The sequence below is a fragment of the Toxorhynchites rutilus genome, chromosome 2 (assembly GCF_029784135.1).
Source record: "Toxorhynchites rutilus septentrionalis strain SRP chromosome 2, ASM2978413v1, whole genome shotgun sequence".
Taxonomy (NCBI): domain Eukaryota; kingdom Metazoa; phylum Arthropoda; class Insecta; order Diptera; family Culicidae; genus Toxorhynchites; species Toxorhynchites rutilus.
The window spans coordinates 111,837,383-111,861,850 of record NC_073745.1 but is presented as its reverse complement, the minus strand read 5'-3'; the positions used below and the strand labels follow the sequence as shown (position 1 = coordinate 111,861,850).

General features: G+C 37.6%; 1 protein-coding gene across 2 annotated transcripts in view; it reads left to right on the top strand.

The window, feature by feature from the left end:
- The window catches only part of LOC129770255 (protein embryonic gonad-like), a 311,635-nt gene extending 288,792 nt beyond the window's left edge, over positions 1-22,843 (top strand). For both annotated transcript variants that reach the window (XM_055772967.1, XM_055772966.1), the window contains one exon: positions 20,888-22,843. In XM_055772967.1, coding sequence (XP_055628942.1) covers positions 21,020-21,862 — 843 coding nt within the window. In that variant the 5' untranslated portion in view covers positions 20,888-21,019 and the 3' untranslated portion in view covers positions 21,863-22,843. The remainder of the gene's footprint in view (positions 1-20,887) is intronic.
- The last annotated feature ends 1,625 nt before the right edge of the window (positions 22,844-24,468 follow it).

Below are 24,468 nucleotides of genomic sequence, written 5' to 3'. Positions count from 1 at the left end.
CGTACCATTGCAACGAAACAAAATACTATCGGGATTATTTCAACATCGATAGTGATTCACTCACTGATGCTGTTTATGCAATGAACTGGAATTTGCTACACAGCATGACAGATCCTGATGTAGCTGTGAACTTCTTTAACAGAAGTATTCTGGAGCTCTACGAAACGTTTATTCCACTTCGCGCATGCAGACCTAAAAAGAACCCATGGTTCAATAATGAAATCTTACGAGCTATGGTTGAACGTGACGTTGGCTATTCTTTATGGAAAAGAACTAGGAATGAGGCTGACCATGTTCAATATAAAAGACTACGAAACAGGGTACCTAGTTTGATCAATTCAGCCAAAGTCAATTATGTGTCCCGAAATTTATTTCCATCCTCTTCTAATAGAGACTTGTGGATCAGACGCAAACAGCTTAACGTTGTCAATAATTCCGATCAAACTGATCAATTTGCTAATTCTGCCGATGAGATAAATGAATATTTTGGTTCGAATTTTACCATTGATGATTCCCATCTTCAGATGATGCCTCCTACTGAATCAGGATTCAATTTTTCGTACGTTAGTCAAATTGATGTAGTTGTGGCTATTAACTCAATCAAATCGAATGCTATTGGTTTGGATGGTATACCTATTCGATTTATTAAATTATTGCTCCCATCTATTATTTCTGAAATCTGTTTCATTTTTGATTTGATTATTGCTACCTCAAAGTATCCTGCAGCATGGAAATCGGCTAAAATAATTCCAATTAAAAATCCTCTAGAAGTGTAAATTTGAACAATTTGCGCCCTATAAGCATTCTTAGTGCTCTGTCCAAAGCATTTGAGAAAATTCTACAAAAACAGATTCAAAGTTTCCTAAACTCCAATAATCTTCTGAGCCCATTTCAATCGGGATTTAGACCCGGTCATAGCACTACTAGTGCAATTTTGAAGGTTCATGATGATATCCATAGGGTAATCTACAAAAAGGGGGTCGCATTTTTATTGTTTATTGATTTTTCGAAAGCCTTTGATCGGGTGTCCCATGTGAAGTTACTGGACAAACTCTTTTCACTGTTCTCATTCTCGCGAGCATCTGTTAAGTTAATACAAGCCTACTTAACAGGTCGGAATCAGATAGTGTCAGTCAACGGTATGGATTCGCAACCAATCTGTATTCTATCCGGAATACCACAAGGATCTGTGCAAGGATAATCTACAAAGAGCAGCTCTATGTAAGTTTTCATCTGCAGAAAAAAAGATTCTCGTTGTTATCGATTAATTTTTTGGGGTACTTTCTTTTACGTGAATGTTTTACCATCACTTCTCTTCCAGTTTATAGAATCAGCGGTGAAGTTTTCTCATTTTTACTCCAAAAATTTTAAGAAAATAAAATACTTATCAAGTCGGGTAAGGCGGACACTCCACCGACAAAGAACAAACATATTGTTTTGAAAACAATTTGATTACCTTCTCCTTCTTTCATTAACAGATGCCCACTAACTACGTTTGTAAGTGCAACCACATATCATGGACGAATCAAGAGCGGTTTCAAAAACGTAATTCGAATTTGTCATCCCCAATGCCGGAAGCTATTTTGGACATGAAAAAATGAGAAAAAGTACCAGCCCTTCTAGGTGATTTTAGTCTAGCTTTTTTGTTAGCTTATCTTTAAGGCATAGTCGAGTACATAAACTTGAATTTTCAGTTAGTGTCCATCTTTCCTGCTAAGTGTCCGTCTTTCTCGGCTCAATCTTATTTTATTAAAGATACTGGACACATTCATTTTTCAAAATTTTTGCCTCAAAGACAAATTTTATTATAGAAATAGACCTAAACTATCAATTTGTGGTGAGATAGACATATATATTTTGTAAAATTCACGAAAAAAATCAACTTATACTTAGGGTGTCCGTCTTTACCACCCTTCTCCTACTGGAGATATTTCAGGTTCTTCTTTTGAATTAGAATATATTTTAGCTGCTATTTTGTCAACAGAAATAGATATAAATGAATGATATTTATGAGTACCAGGAATTGATTTCGTTTTCTTAGAAATCTGTTCAAATTTCTCTTGAGATAATCTATAATCATCTATAGAAACCTAAACATTTTTTAGTTTAGAAATTCTGCTTACAATCATTGGCCCAATCATACAGTTATTTTGAAATTTTCACCGGATGCTCATGCTGCCTTGCGAAACTAGCTCTTCTTGCCATTCGTTTAAAAGTTCCTTCTATTGTATTACATGGACTTTTGCCATGCAAAGTTGCAAAAGTTCCATTCAACTTTTCAACCATAGCTTCTCGTAAATTCACATAGACTAATACAGTTTTTTTTCTATTCTTGTACTGAGAAGCAGCACCATCTGACATAGAGATACACTTTTTTATAGATATAGTCGATTTCCAATAATTTCGATATAAACAGCTGTACTGCAACGGCATCATGTTTCGAAACCTCCGAAATGACAACAAAGCTCAAGTTTTGTAGTGTACCATTATCATTGCAATGAACTACAAACGGGTGTATTGTGCACTGGGAATTATTCCAATGATAGCTCCTGAACCTGATCTTGTAAAACGAAAGTACAATTTCCGAAAAAAAACACATATTATTATAGCTTCTCCATCTGCCAAACATCGTTTTCTTGTTTTTGAAAATCTTGCTTGTTCATTTTTAATGAAATCGTGATGTATCAATTTATCAATTTTCTTCACAAAACATGAGCAAAATTGTTCTGAAGACATTTCATTCAATTCAATGTAACATCTATCAGTTGACACCCACAGCTCAAAAGCCACCTTTATAACATTTTTTTATTCCATTGAACTTGAAAGTTTTTTTTTTAATTATGATACATCATTACAATTCACACAAATACTATATTCATGTGCAGAATTTATTTGAATTTTCAAAACTGACTATCGATTTGCGGTACGATGATTGTTTATTGAATTATTCATCATCAAAGACGAAGGGGTAATTAAAAAAAAAAGGTCCTACAGGAACGTTCTAGGAACCAAATGAAAGCTGGTTAATAAGATTAATTGGATTTTCTGTTGATTTGGTTAGCAAAAAATTGTGTTAGTTCACAAAATCTTTGGAAAAACAGAGAATAATCGATTTTTCATTGCTTCCCGATATTGTTGCTCACTACACCTACACACACCAAGAAAAAAAATATGTACGTAAAATATTCTAGTACCTGAAATTTTTGGCTTCAAAATGATGTACATCCTATCAATATGCGTTACAGCATGTCAAAAATCACTTAAAATTTCCGACTTCACACTCTGTTCCTCTATTTTTTTTGTCGAGTGTATATCGAAAATGGTCAGTCTTAGGACAATATAACTTTGTATAGTTTTTCATGCAGAATTGCGTTACTTTTATTGTAAAACTAAAATTTCCAAAGAACTGAAATTTCATATATTTTCAAAAATTCGTATATCCATTTAGGAGAGTTAATCACGGCACCACTGTACATCAAACTTTGTTAAATTGGAAGGGATTTCTAATAAAAATATACAAACACATATCGAAGAGGGGGGTGTTTTGAGAAATAAAAGTTTTTAATATTAAATTCAATTTTTGAGTAAGATTTTTTAACAGTGCATTCGGAATGTTATTTTTCCTAAATAGTTCATTGATTTTCCAACAACATTGTCGAACATCATATTTTGATCAGACGTTGGGATTTTGAGTTACGATTTTCTGAAAGAAAGACCAATGATTTCGATTACGCCCATTTCAAAAATCAGTCGTAGTTTAAATTGGTCATAAGCAAGCAAACCATTTGTCATGACAATTGTCATGCGTAAATGCGAAAACAGAATAGAAACATACGGTATGAGGCATGATGTCGACGCCAACCTCTCTCTTACTATTTATTTATTTATTTATTTGGTAAATCAACAGACACTTTCTGTCCTAATGATATTAATGAAAATTTCTTATCATAACAATGAAATTTCGCCGAACCGCACTTCGTGAAATATGGTAGTCGAAACCCGAAGCTACTTTGTTGAACAGCCGCTGCAGGCCTTGAACGGCTGAGTTGCATCCATAGCTAGTACGACGGAAAGGTACTCGAAGGAAGACGTAGTTTCGTAGAGTTCGAGATTGAATGTTAAAATTGATGTTTTCGAGGATCACTGGGCATTCAGTCCTAGCCATCAAGACGTCATACATCAATAAGGCGCGGTTTAGATCTCTCCGTACATGTAGCGTTTCTAGACTTATTAGTTGGCATCGGCTCTCGTAACTTGGAAGCTGATGAGGGTTGTTCCACGGTAGATGCCGTAAAGCGAACCGAATAAACCGTTTCTGCACGGCTTCAATCCTGTTGACTCCATTCAGGTAGAATGGATTCCAAATCGATGAGCAATATTCCAGCGTAGAGCGAACTAAAGCACTGAATAGAGATTTCAAGCAATAGACATCGGTGAAATCTCTCGCAATACGCATAATGAACCCAAGGCTGCGGGAGGCTTTACCTACGACGTAGTTGACATGTGCTTTGAAATTGAGTTTGGTGTCCAAATAAACACCCAGATCCTTCACACATTCGACTTTGTCTAGTGGAACACCATCTAGATGATAGTCGAAATGAATTGGATCTTTTCTTCTTGAGAAAGTGATCGTTGAGCATTTATTCGGATTCAGTGTCATACGATTGTTCACACACCATATCTGGAAAATTTCCAATTGCCGTTGGAGAGATAATGCGTCAACCTCAGACTTCACGTGGCAAAACAGCTTCATCAAATCGTCTGCGAAGGAAAGCCGAGGGCCCTCCAAGACTAGATTTACATCATTGAAGTAGATCAAAAAAATCAAGGGACCGAGATGACTTCCCTGAGGTATGTAGGTGATGTAGCCGAAAATTCAACAGAGAGGCCATCGCCAATTTTCACCGTGAGAGAGCGTCCGGTCAAATAGGATTTCAACCAATGCAGGAGATTTCCGCTGAAACCAAGCTTGTCTAACTTTTGCACTGCAATATCGTGGTTGATTTTGTCGAAGGCGGCTGACAGGTCGGTGTAGATAACATCCGTTTGGTTCACACCATTGGACATTCCATCGAATATGTACGTTGTGAAAGAGAGAAGATTCGTTGTGGTAGAACGCTTCGGCATGAATCCATGTTGATCGATGGAAATGTATTGCTTGCAATGGGAAAATATCGGTCCCATAACTACGAGTTCAAAAAGTTTAGAAACCGCGCTCAGGGCAGAGATTCCTCGATAGTTATCAACGTTCATTTTGTCCCCTTTTTTGTGGATCGGAAAAATGTATGCTCTCTTCCTAAGCGACGGAAAGATACCCGTTGACAAGGACAAGCTGAACAAAATCCGCATTGGAGACATCAATCCAACAGCACATTTTTTTAAAATCAATGATGGGATTCCATCCGGTCCAACAGATTTCGAGGATTTCAATTTGTTGAACGCTGATTGTAGCATTGAATCGTCGACATCGATGCGGAAAAAAGAGTTGTTCTGAAGTGGAACGCTTCTTGTGGCCATTGAGAGTTGCTCTTGAGAAAGGCTCTCATTTGAGAAAATGCTTGAAAACTTCGCTGAGAAAAGATTGCAAATCCCTTGAACATCAGACGCGCTTTGTCCGTTAAGGAACATAGATAATGGAAGTCCCGACTCTTTACGTTGCTCATCGACGTATTTCCAAAATGATTTTGGATCTCTTCTAAACTTTCTTTGAACCCCACGTAGATATATTGCATGGCATCGTTTGCACGTTCTTTGGTACTGATGGTTCAGTCGTAAATAGTGTTGCTTGAAGATTGGGAGACGGTTCTTTGAATATCTCCTGAGTGCAGCCCTCTTGGCAGTTTTGAGTCGTCGAATTTCGATGGTTTGCCACGGTTGGTGAGTAGATGAATGTCTATTTTTCTTAGGAACATGCCTGTCAATTAGGTAGCTCATGATGTTCGTGAAGGTTTGAACAGCACCGTCCACGTCGTCCTTGTCCAAAATTGCGTTCCAGTCAATATTCAAGAGCACATTAATTATGCTACTGATGTCAGCATTTTTAAAATCGTAGTAGACGGCGATAGGAACGGCGCTGAAACTATTCGCAGAGACTTCCAGTGCTAAACATAGTGGAAGGTGATGAGGTACTAATTTCACAAGAGGCGCTGGTGCTACCGATAGTGTTGGAGCTTCGTCAGTTTTACTCGCAAAGCAAAGGTCGAGCATGCGGCCGTTCTCATTACTAACGGAATTGATTTGCTGAAGCAAGTTGGAGCTATAGCCGTCTAATAAAGCGTTCAGTTTCTATTCTGTTTTCGCATTTTCGCATGACAATTGTCATGACAAATGTTTTGCTTGGTCATAAGATAATGAAAATTGTGTTTTTGAGAAGCTTCCACCATAAGTAACAAGTTTAAAAAAAAAATCGGAGAAGGTTTGGTCAAAATTTGTTGTTTTTTTGGCTGATTTGGCGTGGAATTGCTCAGATGGGTTGAATGTGCCTTATAGAATGAACGAATGGCAATAAAAGGGAGGCATATTAGTGGAAAAACATCATACCGTACGTCTGTGTGTTTATAGCAGATAGATAGAAATAAATAGAGAAAGACGATAAACGTTATACAGTTCTTCGATGAGATGGGAGCGGAGTAAAATTCTCATGACTGGGACAAAATAATATAATTTTGGGAAGTAATAATTCAAAGAAAACTGGATAGGCAGTTACACTGGCATGCCTAAAAAAACTGGCCTTATCCAGGTAAAACTGGTTGGCAGCTCTGCTACCCTCAATAATGTTTCTACCACAATTGAGTGCTCCTGATGTCGATGAACTAATGTTCCAACAATATTCCACAACGCGCCTGCGGCAATTGCGGAATTGGCTTCCAAGATCAAGAGATATAACACCGTTGAACTATTTTTTGTGTGGTAATGTGAACCCTCTAGTCTACGCCGATAAACCGCTGACACCTCAGAAGACAACATTCGTCCCGCTATCACTGATATACGGCACTCATTGGTGCAAAACCTAATCGAGAACTAGACATCCTACGAGCCAGCCGAGATAGCCGTTTGAGGGCAGGCATACTAAAAAAAGGCTAATTTATTATCTTTTGAATGAAGTCAACTGTGTTCTATTTCAACCTAAAGTTCTATGCCTTTGACAATACACTCTGTAGCATATAAAAACCACAGCTTATCTTCAATGGTGTTATTGAACACATTAGTGTTGAATAATTTGAAAATGATTTTGTGATGTAACATATTATTAGAAACTTCGAGTTTCCTCACAAATTGACAAAACTTCAACAATTTACTACATTGCTCAGGGAATCATTAAAGAAATCAAAATAACATTTCATTCGTAAAAATCTATTGTCATTTTCACAGAATTCCTATGGAATACTTAAAGCAGCGCTTGATCCGGTTTTTGATAAACTTGTGAAACTCAGTATGCAATATGCATCATAATGCATCATCTAATCAACAATCCATTCCGTCTAAATTTGGCCTAGACTATCACATTTCTCGATTACGGCAAGCTAGAAGCTTCACCATATAATTTTTAACAAATCGCACAAATGTGCATTTGGAACCGCACCAACCCTGACCGGGAGTCGTGTATAAAATTTAAAAATTTCTTCAAAAATCCACTACTTATGACCAAACATCTGATATTAGGCAAAGCCAGCAACGTCATGAAATAGGAAGGCGTTCCTGTAACTAGGATTTCTCACTTACAGAACAAGCTACACCTGGTTCCCGGGGGGGAGGGGGATCATAAATCACCCTGCTAATTGATCGTTAGCCAGCGGTATTGATGTCGTGTCGTTAAAATTAGCAAAAGTATCGCGCCGTGCAATCTATTTCCACAATAAAATACTATTTTACAACGATCGACGAAATCGAGCCTCGCACTCATCCCCGTTGACACGCAATGTGTGTGCCTTACATTGTCGTTTACTGCCCGGCTATGATTTGAATCACCAACTGACTTTTATAAAGAGCGCAATTGTAAAAATCGGGAAGAAAATTAATGTTTCTGGGACCTGAAGATCCGTACCGGGCGAATTGACTGTTTATAAATAATCTTTTATAGTGGCGGTAAAAAGCGTTGTTAGTCACAAACGGGGAGATTTTATGCGTTTTATCGACAACGTAGAAATTAAACTCATTCCCAGATGTCAAGAAACTGAATGGTGGAATAGAGGGTGCATCATCTCGCCTCATCTCTTTGGGGCGCTGTGTGTCCTGGTTTGGTTGAACTGCAATTTCATAGGCCATCGTCATCATCATCTGATCGGGTGCTGGTGGAAGAGGGGATAGGGCGGAATAAAATAATACGCCGTGTCGTAAACCATTCCATGCGATCGTTATTTAGTTGCCATTCAGGTATCTTACTCACGGGGGCAGAGAAAGGAATCAATTTTAGTCCAATATGGCAAACTTGTCGGCGGAGATAGTCGATCCTGGTGCAGTGTTTGATCGCTGGTTTTGCTCTTGTTTGGTTTTATGGGAAGATATATCCAGCCAAGATTGTGACTCCGGGCTGCACTATCAAGGGGCTTGGCAAATACTGATTCGGGCGCACAATAGTACCCGGTGACGGGCGTCGATCAACCCCTCGCTAATCGACTTGCTAGAACTCCAAACGACCCGGTCGCACTCATAAAAGACTCTGTTAATTTTAATTGATCTGCATTGAATCGCGTCGGTACGCCCGAACTTGCGTCTGTACAAGTCAACAGTAGAGGCATATATGCGAATCACAAACTCTTCCGCTGAACAGAAGGGCAAGTAACATTTTATGACATCGAGTACTCGACGCAGCGTCTCAGGCGGGGCCAGATTGTCCAAGCATGGCCAAATCGAATCGAGCCGGCTTAGCGCACCGACTGAGCGTTGTTTGGATTTCAAACAAGCATCCGCCAATGACGACGAGATAATCGCTTTTGATCACTTGTTGGCTGCTCGTGTTGTTTTACGATGCGATTTGTTGAAGGGAGGTAAGCTCCATATTTATCTGAATAATTTTACAGACAAAACATTTGCATGCGAAATAGTCAACAAATTCAACATGATTTCAATAGATTCTTTCGCTTGATAAATCATCCCACGGGTGCATTTCAATCCCCTATGTGACAGGTCAATAAATATAAATAAATTTGTCGCGAATAGTTGAAATTCCTCCCAATACGCAAAGTCAGTCACAGTGTATGTGTTCTGCTTCTTCTCGATCCGATCGCAGAACCTTTGGGGCTCATTTCAACGACTCTCGCTTTTATCGCTACCTCCGATCAATCCAAACACCCGGCCGCGTGTAAACAAGCCGGCCACAATTTGTAATAAAATTGTTGAATAATTATGAAGTTGGACGTTCAACAGCTGACGATCTACCTCGATCTCCGATCTTTTCGAATAGGCACCCTGTGAGAGAGAGAGGGGGTACAGGTTAACAGCGAGACATTTAGAGCGGACTGTCATTGCTACACATTAGTCTGGGTTGGAGATCGTTTTTTTTGTATGAGCCGTGCCGTTGCCATTTATGGTGGAAAAATATTGATCCAATAGTTCTTGCGAGGGCCATCGGATAAATTCCATCCGGCGCTTGCTCGGACGGCTCGATGTGATCGTCTGTGAAGGTAAATCTGTTCAGATGACATTTTACATAGCATTGATTGTCTTCTTTTTGCTTCTTATGATTGGTGTGCTTCACCTGTTGTATTGTCTGGTCAAAATATTACCCCTTTGTATCAACGATTTTGATTTTCTATAGTTATTTTGCGGAACAAATTCAAAAGTAAGAAACTGACAATGCGCGTAGCATGAAATGGTATCTATTTGAGAACTTTTGTGGTTCAAATAGTGGTGATCAGAATAAATAGACTATATACGTCGTAATTATTATCGATTGAAGATACCAGTTCACGAACCAAAATCGTCATTTGTGGGAGACTATCTGCTTCTATATGAAGTCTGATTTTTCATCTGAATTTAGATGTCATTAGCAGTTTTCATGACTACCAAAGGGCACTTTCTTTTTTAATTTCTATAACGTTCGTTTTCGCTGACAATAACAGTCCTACTTTAACACGTTGAGCCTCGTGTAGGTCCCTAGGGACTGATGTTGAGCTTTTCGTTAGAAAAACGTTGCTCACTGGGACTGAAAATTATAAAATAAGGACATATGAAAAAAAGTTACAGGATGGTTGTGTCCGAGACACGACCGCATAGTTGACGTACGATTCCGTTAGGCTATCTGTTGATTTTGGATATGTTTGAAGAATTACATAGTTAAACTCTTTGATAAAGATTTGGTGGCCCTGAAAAGGGGTGTTTTGTTTGGTTGTTGAGTATTGTTTGTTCACTCCACCAGTGTTTACCGAGTGATGATGACATAAGGATGGTAAACAGTCGTTGGATTGCGCGTTTCGGAAAGATACTGAAGTGAGACGAGATATGATGAAAACCGCCCTCTGTGATCCTAGACAAGATGCCTCCTATGATATTAGGCTGTCAAAAAAGTCCTGCGGTATTTCCGCGAGGTGTCGTTGTAAGCGCGTAGTTCTAGTTGTATTCATTGTATCGAGTCATACTATAGCTTGTTGGAAAGGTATTTTTGCGCGCTATAATATAGTCATAGCCTTGACAGTGTTTTGTTTGGTTAAGTCGTTCGTGAGTTATAGTGTCGCAAATATGGAGCAAAATAAAGAGAAAATCCGACATATTTTACAGTACTACTATGACAAAGGCAAAAATGCATCTCAAGCTGCCAATAAAGTTTGTGCAGTTTATGGACCCGATACAGTTCCATTTCCACCGCACAACGATGGTTTCAACGTTTTCGTTCTGATGTAGAGGTCGTCGAAGATGCGCCACGCTCCGGAAGGCCTGTCGTCGAAAATTGCGACAAAATCGCTGAATTAGCCGAGAAAGACCGGCATAGTAGCAGCCGTAGCATCGGCCAAGAGCTGGGGATAAGTCATCAAACCGTTATTAACCATTTGAAGAAGCTTGGATTCACAAAGAAGCTCGATGTATAGGTGCCACACACGTTGACGCAAAAAACATCTTTGACCGTATCGACGCATGTGAATCGCTGCTGAATCGCAACAAAAATCGACCCGTTTCTGAAGCGGATGGTGACTGGCGATGAAAAGTAGGTCACTTACGACAACGTGAAGCGCAAACGGTAGTGGTCGAAGTCCGCTGAAGCGGCTCAGACGGTGGCCAAGCCCTCATTAACGGCCAGGAAGGTTCTGCTGTGTGTTTGGTGGGATTGTCAAGGAATAATATATTATGAGCTGCTTTCCTATGGCCAAACGCTCAATTCGGACCTGTACTGCCAACAACTGGACCGCTTGAAGGTAGCACTCATGAAGAAGAGGCCATCTTTGATAAACAGAGGCCACATTGTCTTCCATCAGGACAACGCCAGGCCACACACTTCTTTGGTGACGCGCCAGAAGCTCCGGGAGCTCGGATGGAAGGTTCTTTTGCATCCGCCGTATAGTCCGGACCTTGCACCAAGTGACTACCACCTGTTTTTGTTCATGGCGAACGAGCTAGGTAGTCAGAAGTTAGCCACAAAAGAGGCCTGTGAAAATTGGCTATCCGAGTTTTTTGCCAATAAGGCCAATAAATGCAAATAAAGCGAGCTTCAATAACAGGGGTATTATGAAGTTGGCATCTCGTTGGGAACAAGTCATCGAACAAAACGGCGCATATTTGACTTAAAACAGATGATTGTAACTAATTTTATGAACAAATGGAAATTAAAAAAAAAATACATTTCAAAATACACCTTAATATGTATGGATGTAATGAAGAAAGAAAAAGTTGATGGGTCTGAGCCTAGGGGCACGGACGGGATCTTGACATAGAACTGTGATTGTGTGTAGTAATTGCATTTAAATTGAGTTATTCATTGTTCAAAATCTGTATTTTTTCCTCTTTTGATGCATCAAATGGATGCCCTGGAAGAACCGTTTCATGTATGTACTTGTATCGTTTAAACTGGTTAGATGACATAACGTGGTAGAATTCGGTACCGCATTCTGTTCAAAAATGTACACAAAAATACCATTGAAGCCATTACCACCTTCTTCTTCTGTTTATTCAATCATGCAGAAGAAGACAAAGAGTCATCATGTATCATTTTTAAACACAAGTCTAAATAGTTAAGACCTACATAAGTATAAGCCTGAGTCAAATCAATCTATGGCTACAAAAATATATTATAGATAAAAATAGCATTATCTCCTTCGTTACCACGTTGTCCGGAACATTGTTTGTAATAACTTTATAGCCCTGAAGATCGCGACTACTCAATCTATCATAATCTAATTTACGTGTGTATACCCTTTCGATCTTATAAATCGATAGACATTTAAATTCATTTATTGCATTTTTGCATAACCAAACAACATACTCGATATTATGACATCCTGGACCACAATTACACAAATTATTAGTAGAGAGACCTACACACACAACACGCGGAACGCGACAGGACACAACACTTATGGTTCTTACAAACATAAAAAGGATGGTAAATTTACCTTTTTAGTCGAAAGGTTTCGGACTCGATGCTGCCCATCTACGGGACGATGTCCGACTCCGAGACGAGATCGGGAGATTTTATCGTGTAGGACGAGAAACCTACACGATAAAAAACATGAGTTAAGCACAAATTGATTGGACGACATACAATATAATATAAAATTAATGCCTATTATCGGTAAATGGAGAATAATTCATTTTACGCATCAACTCACATTATGAGCTAACGCCCGAAATAAGGCAAAAAGATTGCTCGTTGCGTCGGGGAGGAAGCGAGTGGATAGTGCAATCGAAAGAAAACATACCCAATTAAATCGTCAAATTGTTAACTTTTTTTTACTATATTCACTGTTCTTGTTTCAAGCAAAAAAAAATTTGGATAAATTTCCTGTCTAATGATACATAACACAACATATGTCGTAATAACCATTTTGAGTAATATGCGTTTGAAATCTCTTAATATATCATTACATTTTTCGTAGAGTGACCCCCAATATAGAAAACAAAGACATAGTCCTATTTTAAAACTGACCAATGTAATATAAGATTATTACCAATACCGAACACAATTATCAATTTTTCTCATCAGTAAAAACATGTTACTTTAATATAGAGAAAACATATTTGAAATGAAAAAAGCAATTTTCTTTGATAATTTTTCTATATAGAGCAAATATATAAACCATCTTTGGGTGAAAATGAACATAACAAAACAGACAGCTTAAACCAAACGATCCGTTCTCGAGCGGGAACACACCTTGGTTTTTATTTATGAAAATTGAAATAAATCGTTTCATATATCAAGTCATTTTTAACACAACTGCTACCATATACAATTTTACAGTTACACTTGTGCCAAATTTTTCACAATACACGATCGGTCATTGATATGAAATTTCACAAAGCAACCACCATAATTTTCCAAATTTAAATTTTATTTGCTAATATTAATCGTATCACTCACCTTATATTTGCAATGCCGTTTTCCCCCAGGCAGCTTGGTTTAGATGTCTCTGGTAGGGAACACATTTCGGTAGGAACAAAAGTTCCCCCTATTCTCATGTATTTGCAATGTCGATTTCCCCCAGGAAGCCTGGTTTTGATGTCTCTGTTAGGGAACAAATTTCGGTAGGAACAAAAGTTCTCCCTACTCTCATGTATTTGCAATGCCGATTTTCCCCAGGCAGTTTGGTTTTGGTGTCTCTGTTAGGGACTCGCCGCATGTGTCGTCAATTTTGACCAATCAGAAGTGGGTATTTCCGTTAGGATAGGGGTTGAGATTTTTCAATTGTTCGATAGTTAGTTTCATGACATATATTATTTTTTTCAATATAAAAAATTGTTGTGATGTGCCGAAATCGATTGACGCAAAAATTTTATCAATCCAGCATGAAATGACTGAGCAATAGGCGTTTGTAATTGGACAATTTTCACGATGTACTCGATTTTCAATATTCAATTTGTACTCCAATATGTTCCCGAAAGACGTAATCCTACGTCAAAAAGTTTTGTTTTATGATGTTTTACGGTATGTGACAACTTACTAGTCGAGTAGTTTCCATTAAAAAATATCTACTTAAAACAAATTGCTCAGATTTTGCAAAAATCTCGTACATTTATTTCTTCTGAAAATTTGACTCCTTTTGTTCTATTCACCCTTTAGGGGTATTATTTAATTTATTTTCGGATGGCTCGAAAAATTGGCTTTTTTTGAAAATCTTGTAACTTATGAACCGCTTCTGCGAGTTACAAGTACTTGAATGAATGTTAAATGCATTTTGATAAATTTGCAGAAAAAAAATTATAATACACCTTAAATGCCTATTTTTAGGCGAAAACTAAAAAAAATTTTTTTTTGCGGTTTTTTAGATTCCGAGCCCGAGGACACGCTAGGTTTTTATATTTTTTGGGGAATTTCTGAATTTATGACATAAAATATTGAAATTTCAGGTAAACTAATTTTTTTGGAACATATATATTTTTAAACAGTTATATTTTGGCTCGACTTGCTTGTATGTCCGTAAGTTTGTTTATCTGTAGGATTGCCCCAAATTAATAGAATTTTGACCCACCTCCTGTTGACTGATTTATATTAAATTTGAAAAACACTCTTGTGTCTCTGCAGTCGTTATAAAAGTACGTATTCCATAATCAAACGGAAGGGCTTGATTAGTAGAATCACGAATAAGCATATGGGTATCAACTGAAAGATCCCCCTTCTTTTGATTATTTGCTCTTAAATTTAGTATACACCTGTATTTATGTTGTCATTATAATTACGCGTATCCATAATATTAAAAGTCCAATTTGGCCGCCGCTACAAAATAGTTTATTTCATATTTTTTCAAAAAAAGTGAATTGGGATATGTGTATCAAATGAATGGATTTGTTTTGGGCTTGTACGGATTTATTATAGAGAAATCTACTAATGATACAGATAATTTACTAAAAAATAGGAAACAAAATAAGTAAAAAAAATCATTTTAAGTTAAACGGTTTCATTGTGATTAAACATAGTAACAACACAGACAATGTACTAAAAGCTAAACAAATAATTAGGTAAGTAGCAATTAGCAGTTATCATGATTGTGTCACATTTACCCGAAAGACATTCACACGAATTCCAATCACCCGAATGTAACAAATATCCTGACGACTAGTACCCGACCTCTACCCGAATGCAACATTTACCCAAAGTACTATTTGCAGATATTTTTAAATAGCAGATTGTTTTATATTATTCCGGATAAGCGTTATCAAAATAATCACATTCATTCATTAACTGATATCCAAAAACTCGTATGGTAGAAAACTCGTTGGTAGAGAAAAACGAGAGACAGCGTTGCGTACTATAAGTTATGAAAACATATTGAAATCTGATTTTGAAAGAACAGATAAGATATAATTGGAAGGAAACAAATTAACAGTATTATAACACAACGAAATTCTAGAGCATTAACGAGAAACAAGGTCACTCGAATACTATTTATATGGATAAAATGTTTACCCAAATGGCAAATAATTCCGAAATTTGTCCTTCATTTGTCAAAAAAGGAATACTTCTCTGTAATTATTGAATTAAGATTTTTACGTTTGTTAAATCCAATTCAAATATTTAGTGCGAAAAAAATAAATGCGAAAGAACAACTCTGATTTGAACTGAAAAAATTGTATAAAATATTATTTTTTTGGTACTTACGTATTAACGCCACCGCGGCACAATTTATATTATAAGTTTTTTGTCGTAATGAAGCGGAAGTGCGGCCTCTCGCAAGCAAAACTGTATTCCATCGATTGCCCAGTTAGTTGGAAAGATAGGAGACGATACTTTAGTTAGGTCAGACCGAGCGTTAGCGAGTGTCACATTTTCATGGCATTTATGCATTATAATCTTTATGTTTAAATTACCTGCTTAATTTTTTAAATATTCCAATGCCCGTGATCGTTTTCAAATGATATCTTAGCCTTAAAGAGCAAGAAGGAAGGAAGACGGCATGTTAATTGTGCCTACACTAATATCTAAAAATGACACAGTAAAGTATCCAGCATCATTTTCGAAATTCCTCATAAGAATTTTTCATTTCACTTCGTATTTTTGTTTATCTATCATGTTGTTTTGATTTAATCTTATTTAAAAACAGGAGATTCAACAAAACCCATAATCTGATTTGTCGGAATTTTTCCTTTTTCATTCATTAATCCCGGTCCGTTCATGGCATTTGTTTAGCATGTTCATATGATTTTTTTTTCGTACGATCAGGATAGATATGATACAATACCTCGTCATAACTTTAAGTTCAATGTAAAAGCTGTTATTGAACTACCAGCTCTTGATATGTGTTGAAGCAAGCTTAACAAGTATACTACCTAAATCCAAATGAAAGCGCGCACGGCGTAGCTCAAATTTTATCCCAGCTACTTAAGGGGGACCCCAGTCAGGAAGGTCCAAAAAAATGGATTTTAGTTATTTTTTTCAGTTGTTAGGAATAAAGTGAAGTGTTCGGGCGTTTTGATTATAGTTCAAGGTATATTTGAAGATGTATTTCCCATTTTTTGAGTGCACGAATAATAATTATTACGTTCTTGACAGCTGGAAGCGTAGATGCTATCTGAAAATTAATACCGGTTGTATCGGTTCTGAAGAAATGGCGTGTCGCAGAACGAATTCCAAAGAATAATTTAAAATCTCAGGCATACAAATGAAACACAAATTTCTGCATTACTCGAGAATTAATCAAGCAAACGAAACCAAATATGGCCTGTGGAGGTTTTAGGATGCAATAAATATTTTGTGGTGGTTAGATACTCCTCCCGCTCTTTAAGGGTGGGCTATCATACAAATGAAACACAAATTTCTGCATAATACGAAAACTAATCAAGCAAATGGAGCCACATTTGGCATGTGAAGGTTTTACGGAGCACGAAACGTTTCTATGGTGAATACACACCTCCCTCTCCAAGGGAGGCTGCCATACAAACGAAACACAAACTTCTGCATAACTCGAGAACTCAAGCACAATTTGGGATGTGAGAGTTTTTGAGAACGAGAAATGTTTCTATAATGGTATGACACCCCTCCCTTCTCTGGAATGGAGAGGGGGTTCCATAAAAATATTACACATATTTCAACCAAAAATATTCCAAACAAACATGACAATTGAAAATTTTCGGAAAACTCTGGAGGAAAAAGGAAAAATTTCGAAAAATAAATTTCCATATGTTCTACAATTACATAGTGACAAGTGCTGTTAGACCATTTGATGTTTGCGCTAGCGAAATTGATATTTGTTCGAAACTGGAAATGGATTTTAATGTGATGAAACGCACTCCTACATCTTCTTCTATCTATACCAAAAAAGGATCGCCGGATGTGTTGATAAGAGCAGAATTCGAGGAATGAATTATTCGATTTAGGTCTGTCTTTATTCTATCATATTTTCTGTATAAAACATTTATTCCATGTAACGGAGAAACATGTTATTTGCAGGTGGTTGAAAAATCTTGAACGAGAATTGTGTTTGAAAATTATCTGATATTATAATCATGGGTTTTGTTAGAAATACTAGGAATTTTATAGTGAAAGGTAAATTCAACGGGGTCGAATAGAAGATCAATCAATGAACAGTTCTGAGATTGGACCCATGAACTTGCTCATAATAAGAAAACGTGAATGTTTGAAGGTATTGATAAAAGCAAAAAACGAATTTTGAGCGGGACGAAGTTTGCCGGGTCAGCTTGAAATATTACTCGAGGAATGCAGAAATTTGTGTTTCATTTGTATGGTAGCGTCCCTTTAGAGAGAAGGGAGGAGTCTTGAACTATCATCGGAACCGTCCCCGACCCCAAAAAAAACTGACTGATTCTCGGTTTGTCAGACTGTATGCGTGAGTATAGGAGGTTTAAAAAAAACTTGTGCCATGGCGTAAACGATTCCAGCCCCTCTGCTTATCCCAAAATCGAACAAAATCTGAATCAGTAAAGATGCCGCTACCGTGTGAACCTTGGACATGTAAAAAAAACAACAAATTTTTGCATTTTCGTAAATTTGGCTTCAAAATGTTCATATAATCTCAAATTTTCATCCTCCTACACCCATCTCTTATTTATCAATCGAGAAATTAGTATTTTTGTATAAAAAATATACAAAAAAATCACGGGAGGGTTGTGTCCGAGACACGACTGTATAGTTGACGTAGGATTCCGTTAGGATATCTGTTGATTTTGGATATGTTTGAAGAATTAAATCGTTAAACTCTTGGATAATGATTTGGTTTTATTGTCTCTGCTAGGGAACACATTTCGGTGGGAGCAAAAGCTCCCCCTACTTTCATGCATTTGCAATGCCAATTTGCCCCTGGCAGCTTGGTTTTGATGTCTCTGTTAGGGACCCGCCGCATGTGTAGTCAATTTCGACCAATCAGAAGTGCGTATTTCCGTTAGGATAGGGGTTGAGATTTTTCAATTGTTCGATAGTTAGTTTCATGACATATATGATTTCCTTTAATATAAAACATTTTTCTGGAGTGCCGAAATCGATTGACGCAGAAATTTCAACAATTCATCATGAAATGACTGAGCAATAAGCGTTTGAAAGTGGACAATTTTCACGATGTGCTCGATTTTCGATTTTCAATTTATTGCTCAATATCATCCCGAAAGACGTAATCCTACGTCAAAAATATTTTTGAATATATAGTGGTTGTTCTAAAAAAGAAAGCTTTTTGCAGGTTTTTTATGACGATATCTTTTTTTTAAACATTAAACTTTTAAAAAATAATGGTTTTTATTGGTTTACAAGATAGAGAGAGGTTTCAATAATTGATGCCTTCGGTGTTAGAATTATATTTTGAAATACGAGGGTCGTTCAAAAAGTAAGTTTCAGTGCCCCAGCGCCATCTCGCATGAAAAGATGGAACTACAAAATTTTTACCATGCGATTTCACAACTTTTCTAAGCAGTTTGCAAGAAACCTTGGTCGGATCGGACGCGTCGTTCGTGTTTTACTGAGTTTTAAAATGGAAGTGCCGCTTTAAAAATCGTCCAAATATGAGTTACGTTCTACCATTCGCGACCTATCGAAGCAGTGTCAAGTGAAGACGAAGTTGGACGCTACGCACTTCGCGCTCGGAATAGGTTAAGTTAGGTTTTGAATTAAAGAGACTTTAAACTCTGAGAGTTCATTCGTCTCTGGGCTCGGAATAGAAAAACTTGTGCCACGCTATGAAAAATGCCTCGATTACGTTACGGCGATTATGTAGAAAAATAGAAAATAAAACGTAGATTACGAAAATCACCTTCTTTTTTGTCCTAACTTTATTTTCCCGCGATTTCAGAGGCACTGAAACTTATTTTTTGAACGACCCTCGTAGTTGTATTGAATTCATTGTTTCAATCACGTAATGCAATGTTCATAATTCATTGTATTTTATTGATATTGATTTTAGTGATTTTATTGAATATTCGAAATAATGATCTGCAAATAAATTAAACAGTTAAATACAGAAGTGAAACTTCCATAGAGGGTCTGCGACCGGACCGTTGGATTATCGACCGGCCGTTGGTTTTCTTAGAGCTACTGTTTACATTGATAAACAAGAAATGTTTTTATGTAACTAATTATTGTAAAAACAAGAATATCATACCGATTGGAATCGTTTAAAAAAAAATTAGAAGAGTCCATTGAATGGTTTGAGTATTTATTTGACGAGTAACGACAGATGTTTAGTCTCAATGCTGATAACTAATTTGATTCCAGATAATAATAATATACGATATATGAGGGGCTTAGAATGAAAGGGGTGTAAGTGATTTGATCGATTTCTCTACATCGACTCTCTCTTTTGGTCATACCTTAGCTGCAAATACATTCCCAGCTGTATTTGACAATGTGGAAGATAGGTCAGAGCCTCATCTATCGGATTCCATAGCAAATTTAAATTGGGACGTTTCTGCAGTTGAGTTATTAACTAAATAAAAAGTTGATGAAGAGAAATCGATCAAGTCACTTACACCCCTTGCATTCTAAGCCCCTCATATAATAACAATACGGATAATATCTTCTTCTTCTTCAATGGCACTAACGTTCCTAGAGGAACTTCGCCGTCTCAACGTAGTATTACTTGCGTCATTTTTATTAGTACTTAGTTGAGATTTCTATGCCAAATAACACGCCTTGAATGCATTCTGAGTGGCAAGCTCTAGAATACGCGTGATCACAGTGCAAGTCGGAGGAAATTTCTTTGACGAAAAATTCCCCCGACCAGAACGAGAATCGAACCCGAACACCCGGCATGTTAGTTATGACGCTAACCACTCTCCCAAGGGAGCACAACAATACGGATAATATGGGTTACGTAAATTATTAATTACTAATCTAACGAACTATAATTTGACAGTTCATTTCTTTTCGACCTAGTTCGGAAACAGTGCGTCGCCAGATTTTGAGCACACAGCTCTCATTAACGTCATGAATATGTATCGCATTTTCGCTCCGCTCTGTCGTGTCATTTGGAGAAGTTGTGACCTCGTTATTGAGATATCTTCGGAAATTCGCCCCGGTCATCCAGAACAAAGCGTTCAATTTACGTCCGTCTCATTGGCAGGTACGTAATTGACTTGTAGAACTGGTTTCTTCCGAAATTGGCGGACACTCCTTGTCAGTCTCATTTTATATTTATCCTTGTCTCGGACCTCATCTCTTTCTTTATTTTTCTTTCGAAGCATAAAACTGTGCGACATTACCTTGTTTGCGTGGCCGTCTGAGTAGCTGTTAAAAAAGAAAAGAAAATTACAACCAAGCAATGGTATTAATCTCTTCTTCTCTGTCTATTGTTTTCATTCGCAGTCATTCTTCGGCCGCACATACAATAATTTGTCATCGATTTCGGAATGCAAAAACAACGGCGAATGTGTCATCAACAAGAAGAATCGCACCGCCTGCAAGGCGTGCCGTCTCCGCAAGTGTCTGGTGGTTGGAATGTCCAAAAGCGGTTCCCGATACGGCCGCCGGTCGAATTGGTTCAAAATTCATTGTCTACTGCAGGAGCAGCAGGCCCACAAGAACAACAACAATAACAACAACAGCTTGGCCAGCAACAACAATAATGACACCAGCAGCAGTAACAGTCTTAGCATCAGCAGCACCAATAACAACAACAATGGCAGTAGTAATAACAGTTCTTCGGGGCTGCTGCCAAATGGTTTCCTTCCCAGCAGCTTTCTCTCGAATCTCTGCAATAACAATAACAATAACAACGTGGCAATCAAAAAGGAGATGAAACCTAGCTCACCCTGCGATTCCGGTGCATCTTCTGCGGACCCGGAGGAAAGCACCAGTACTAAGGACTCTCTCGCAGCGTATAATCACACGATCTCAGCCAAGGTGGAAGTTCCGGAGGTGACACTCACCAAAATAAGTCCGAAAGTTAGCCGTATCCCCGCAACTTCTTCAGCGCTCACTACCGCCAGTACCACCGACAGCTTCCGTCCGCTGCTCGATCGAATGTCACCCTACCTGCATCATGGTGCGTATCGACCTGACGCTTCACCATACTTCCCGATGCCCTTTGCCATCCCACCAGTGTCCCTGGCACTGATAGCGAACAGCAAACATGACCACCACGAGCAGCACGAACCGATAGACCTATCGATGAAATCGAAATCATCAAACTCCTCCGATTCTCCACTGCGGCTCGAGTCTGCGTCCCCTCTGCTGGGGGATGTGTCCGACCCGGAGCAACTGCCTTCTTCCGCAACCAGCATCAGTCGACCCGTGCCGCTGGATCTAACCTTTGTGCGGACGAAACCACTCTCTGGGTGATAGCTCCAGTAATTTTCTATACTCATCGCATTTTTTTTTTCCTAAATTGTGACTTACCTTTTTTCGACTATCTACTCTTCTAGAATAGTTTGCGCGTAGACCTAAGAGAATTATCTTTGATACAAATAAACCCGAGAAAATCACAAAAGTGCCAAAATTGCTCCATAAAATGAAACTTAAAAACATATAAAGTCCTCGCATTAAAAAAAGGAAATGAATACTATTGAAACCACAATGAAATGAAAAACAACAAAGGTCAGTTGGGAGCGTTTCCCAAACAGATTGAATGACAGAAAAGAATGCTCAGTGATTTCAAAACCAGTTGTAGTTATATACTCATAATAAAAAATTGTAAACTATATAGTGTTAACACCAACCGACGGTTAGTCACGTAGCGACAGCTGTAGCCAGTTAGGGACCAATTTGCCAGTTTCAAGTATAGATTAAGAACTCACACCTTCTCTGTGTCCCGCCAAATTTGTAGCTACGATATTTCGTAGAAAATTGTGTGTGTACCCTAGACTATAGTTTGTTTCGGCGTCATTATTTTGATTCCCCGGAACCAAAATAGAAGCGGGAAATTGTTTAAGATCAATAGCTACAAACAAAACCTCAAAACAGGAATCCACTGATGGTGCCAGATGACATTGTACAAATTATACTCAAACTCAAAAGGTGGGATGTGGGTGTCATCCAGAGCCCCATTTCCACCACAAGATTGCATTTGTTTTTTTTTCTTAGCCGTTATCAGCGACAATAGTTTAATTGATTTGTGTTTTATCAGAGAGTTTTTATTTCTTCAACTTATTTATTGATATTAGCTTGTACTCTCGAATAGGAGATTTCAGATAGCGCCAGCATGTCATCCCCAAAAGTACTAGATAGCGAGTTTACCTGTCGTACTATTCATGACCGCATAGATTTTCCACCTAGTTGTAAATAGTTTTGTGTTGTTTTTAGTGAAATTTTAGTTCCGTGATCATGACCGTATTTATAACGTTTTTTTTTCTTTTATGAAATAAATGTTTTGTTTCAGTTTTATGAACAAGGTATGATTTCTGTTGAAAGAAAGTTCCCCGATTTGCGAATTTGTAATTGTGAAAACATTCTATGTTTTTACTTACTATAAAATATACAAATATTGACGATGACGTTCGGTGGCGCAATATTGATACTGTGAAATCCAGTGCAACAGGCTTCATTGACTTAATTGAAAAATTTCCACACCCGGAGATCGGCAGCTTGTCAAATCAAGATGTCTTCATAGACCAAAAATTAGGAAAAAAAATATTTATTTTTTATTTTTATTATATTATTTTTTTTTAATTTCGAGAAGATTTTCTCATAGGAAATAATAAAGTGGTCATGAACAATCAATCACGTTTTTTTTCTAATCGATATCGCAACTCGTTAATCGTCGGTGTTAAGGGGGTATTCTAGTGTAGAGACACGAATTTTGACGTTACTTCGAGCTCCGTAAAAATAAAACAAAGAATATTTTTAGTATCCATTATATCATTATTTGTTCATCTATCTTTTAACAATAAAACAAAAATTGAACGAAGAAAAATATTAATAACAAGAATAGTTAAGAGCTGATGAAATAGAAGGGTTCAAAAAAATTGTGCGATTCCCGCCCTTCTGGTTATCTGAAACAAAAATAAACGAACAGATTCTGAATCAGTAAAGATGTCGCTATCGCATGAACCCTGGACATGTCAAAAACATGTTTTTTTGGCAAAATGGCGGCCGTTTGAAAAACAAAATGCGGTTTAAAACGTTTTATTTACGTTTCCGGTTTTTTTTTTAAAAATAGTAAAATTCAAAAAAATATTATTTTTTAGAGGGTCATGCGATAGAAACTTGTTTGCAGATTGTATTCATATAATTTCGACATTAATCGGTTCAGTATAACTTGAAATATCGTGTACGCCAGTTTGAAAAACTAGTTTCGAGAAAAACGTGTTTGAAGTTCATTGTTATGGCCGTAACAGGTTAGATACCGCATCACTAAAATGGCTCTAACTCGGTAAATAATAAGATTCTCGATAAGTCCTTTCTAGGGTATATTCTTGAATGCCTAAACTACAGAAATATGAAGGAATTTTGACGTAGGACTACGTCTAACCGGAAGATATAGGGGGTGAAATGGAAATCTAGGCACTGAACAAGTAGGAAAAAATGCAAGACTCGAGCATTTCTCAATAGATCGCAAAGGTTTTTGCATCAATTGATAGGAAATATATCTACGCATCTATCATAACGAATAACATTTCATTTTTCATGAGATAAATAATTGAATAATTGTGAAATATCAAGCATTGTCAAAATGCCCTATGTGCCCATTTTTGATTGGTCCATTTTGTGCTCCTCAAATCGTACCGACCAAAACGGGCAACCAGAGCAGCAGCGAAATAGAATGAAGCACGATTGGAAAGGAAAAAGAAAAAAATGAACGAAACATTGGTCGCAGTCTCACACATGCGTAATTCTCGAGCCAGCCAGTCAGCTTAAAAATCCCCGCTCCGCTGCCGTAACGATCATTCTCATTCAAACCGTACACCACATCGGTTCGCATCACAACACATCAACAAACCAACCCAAGC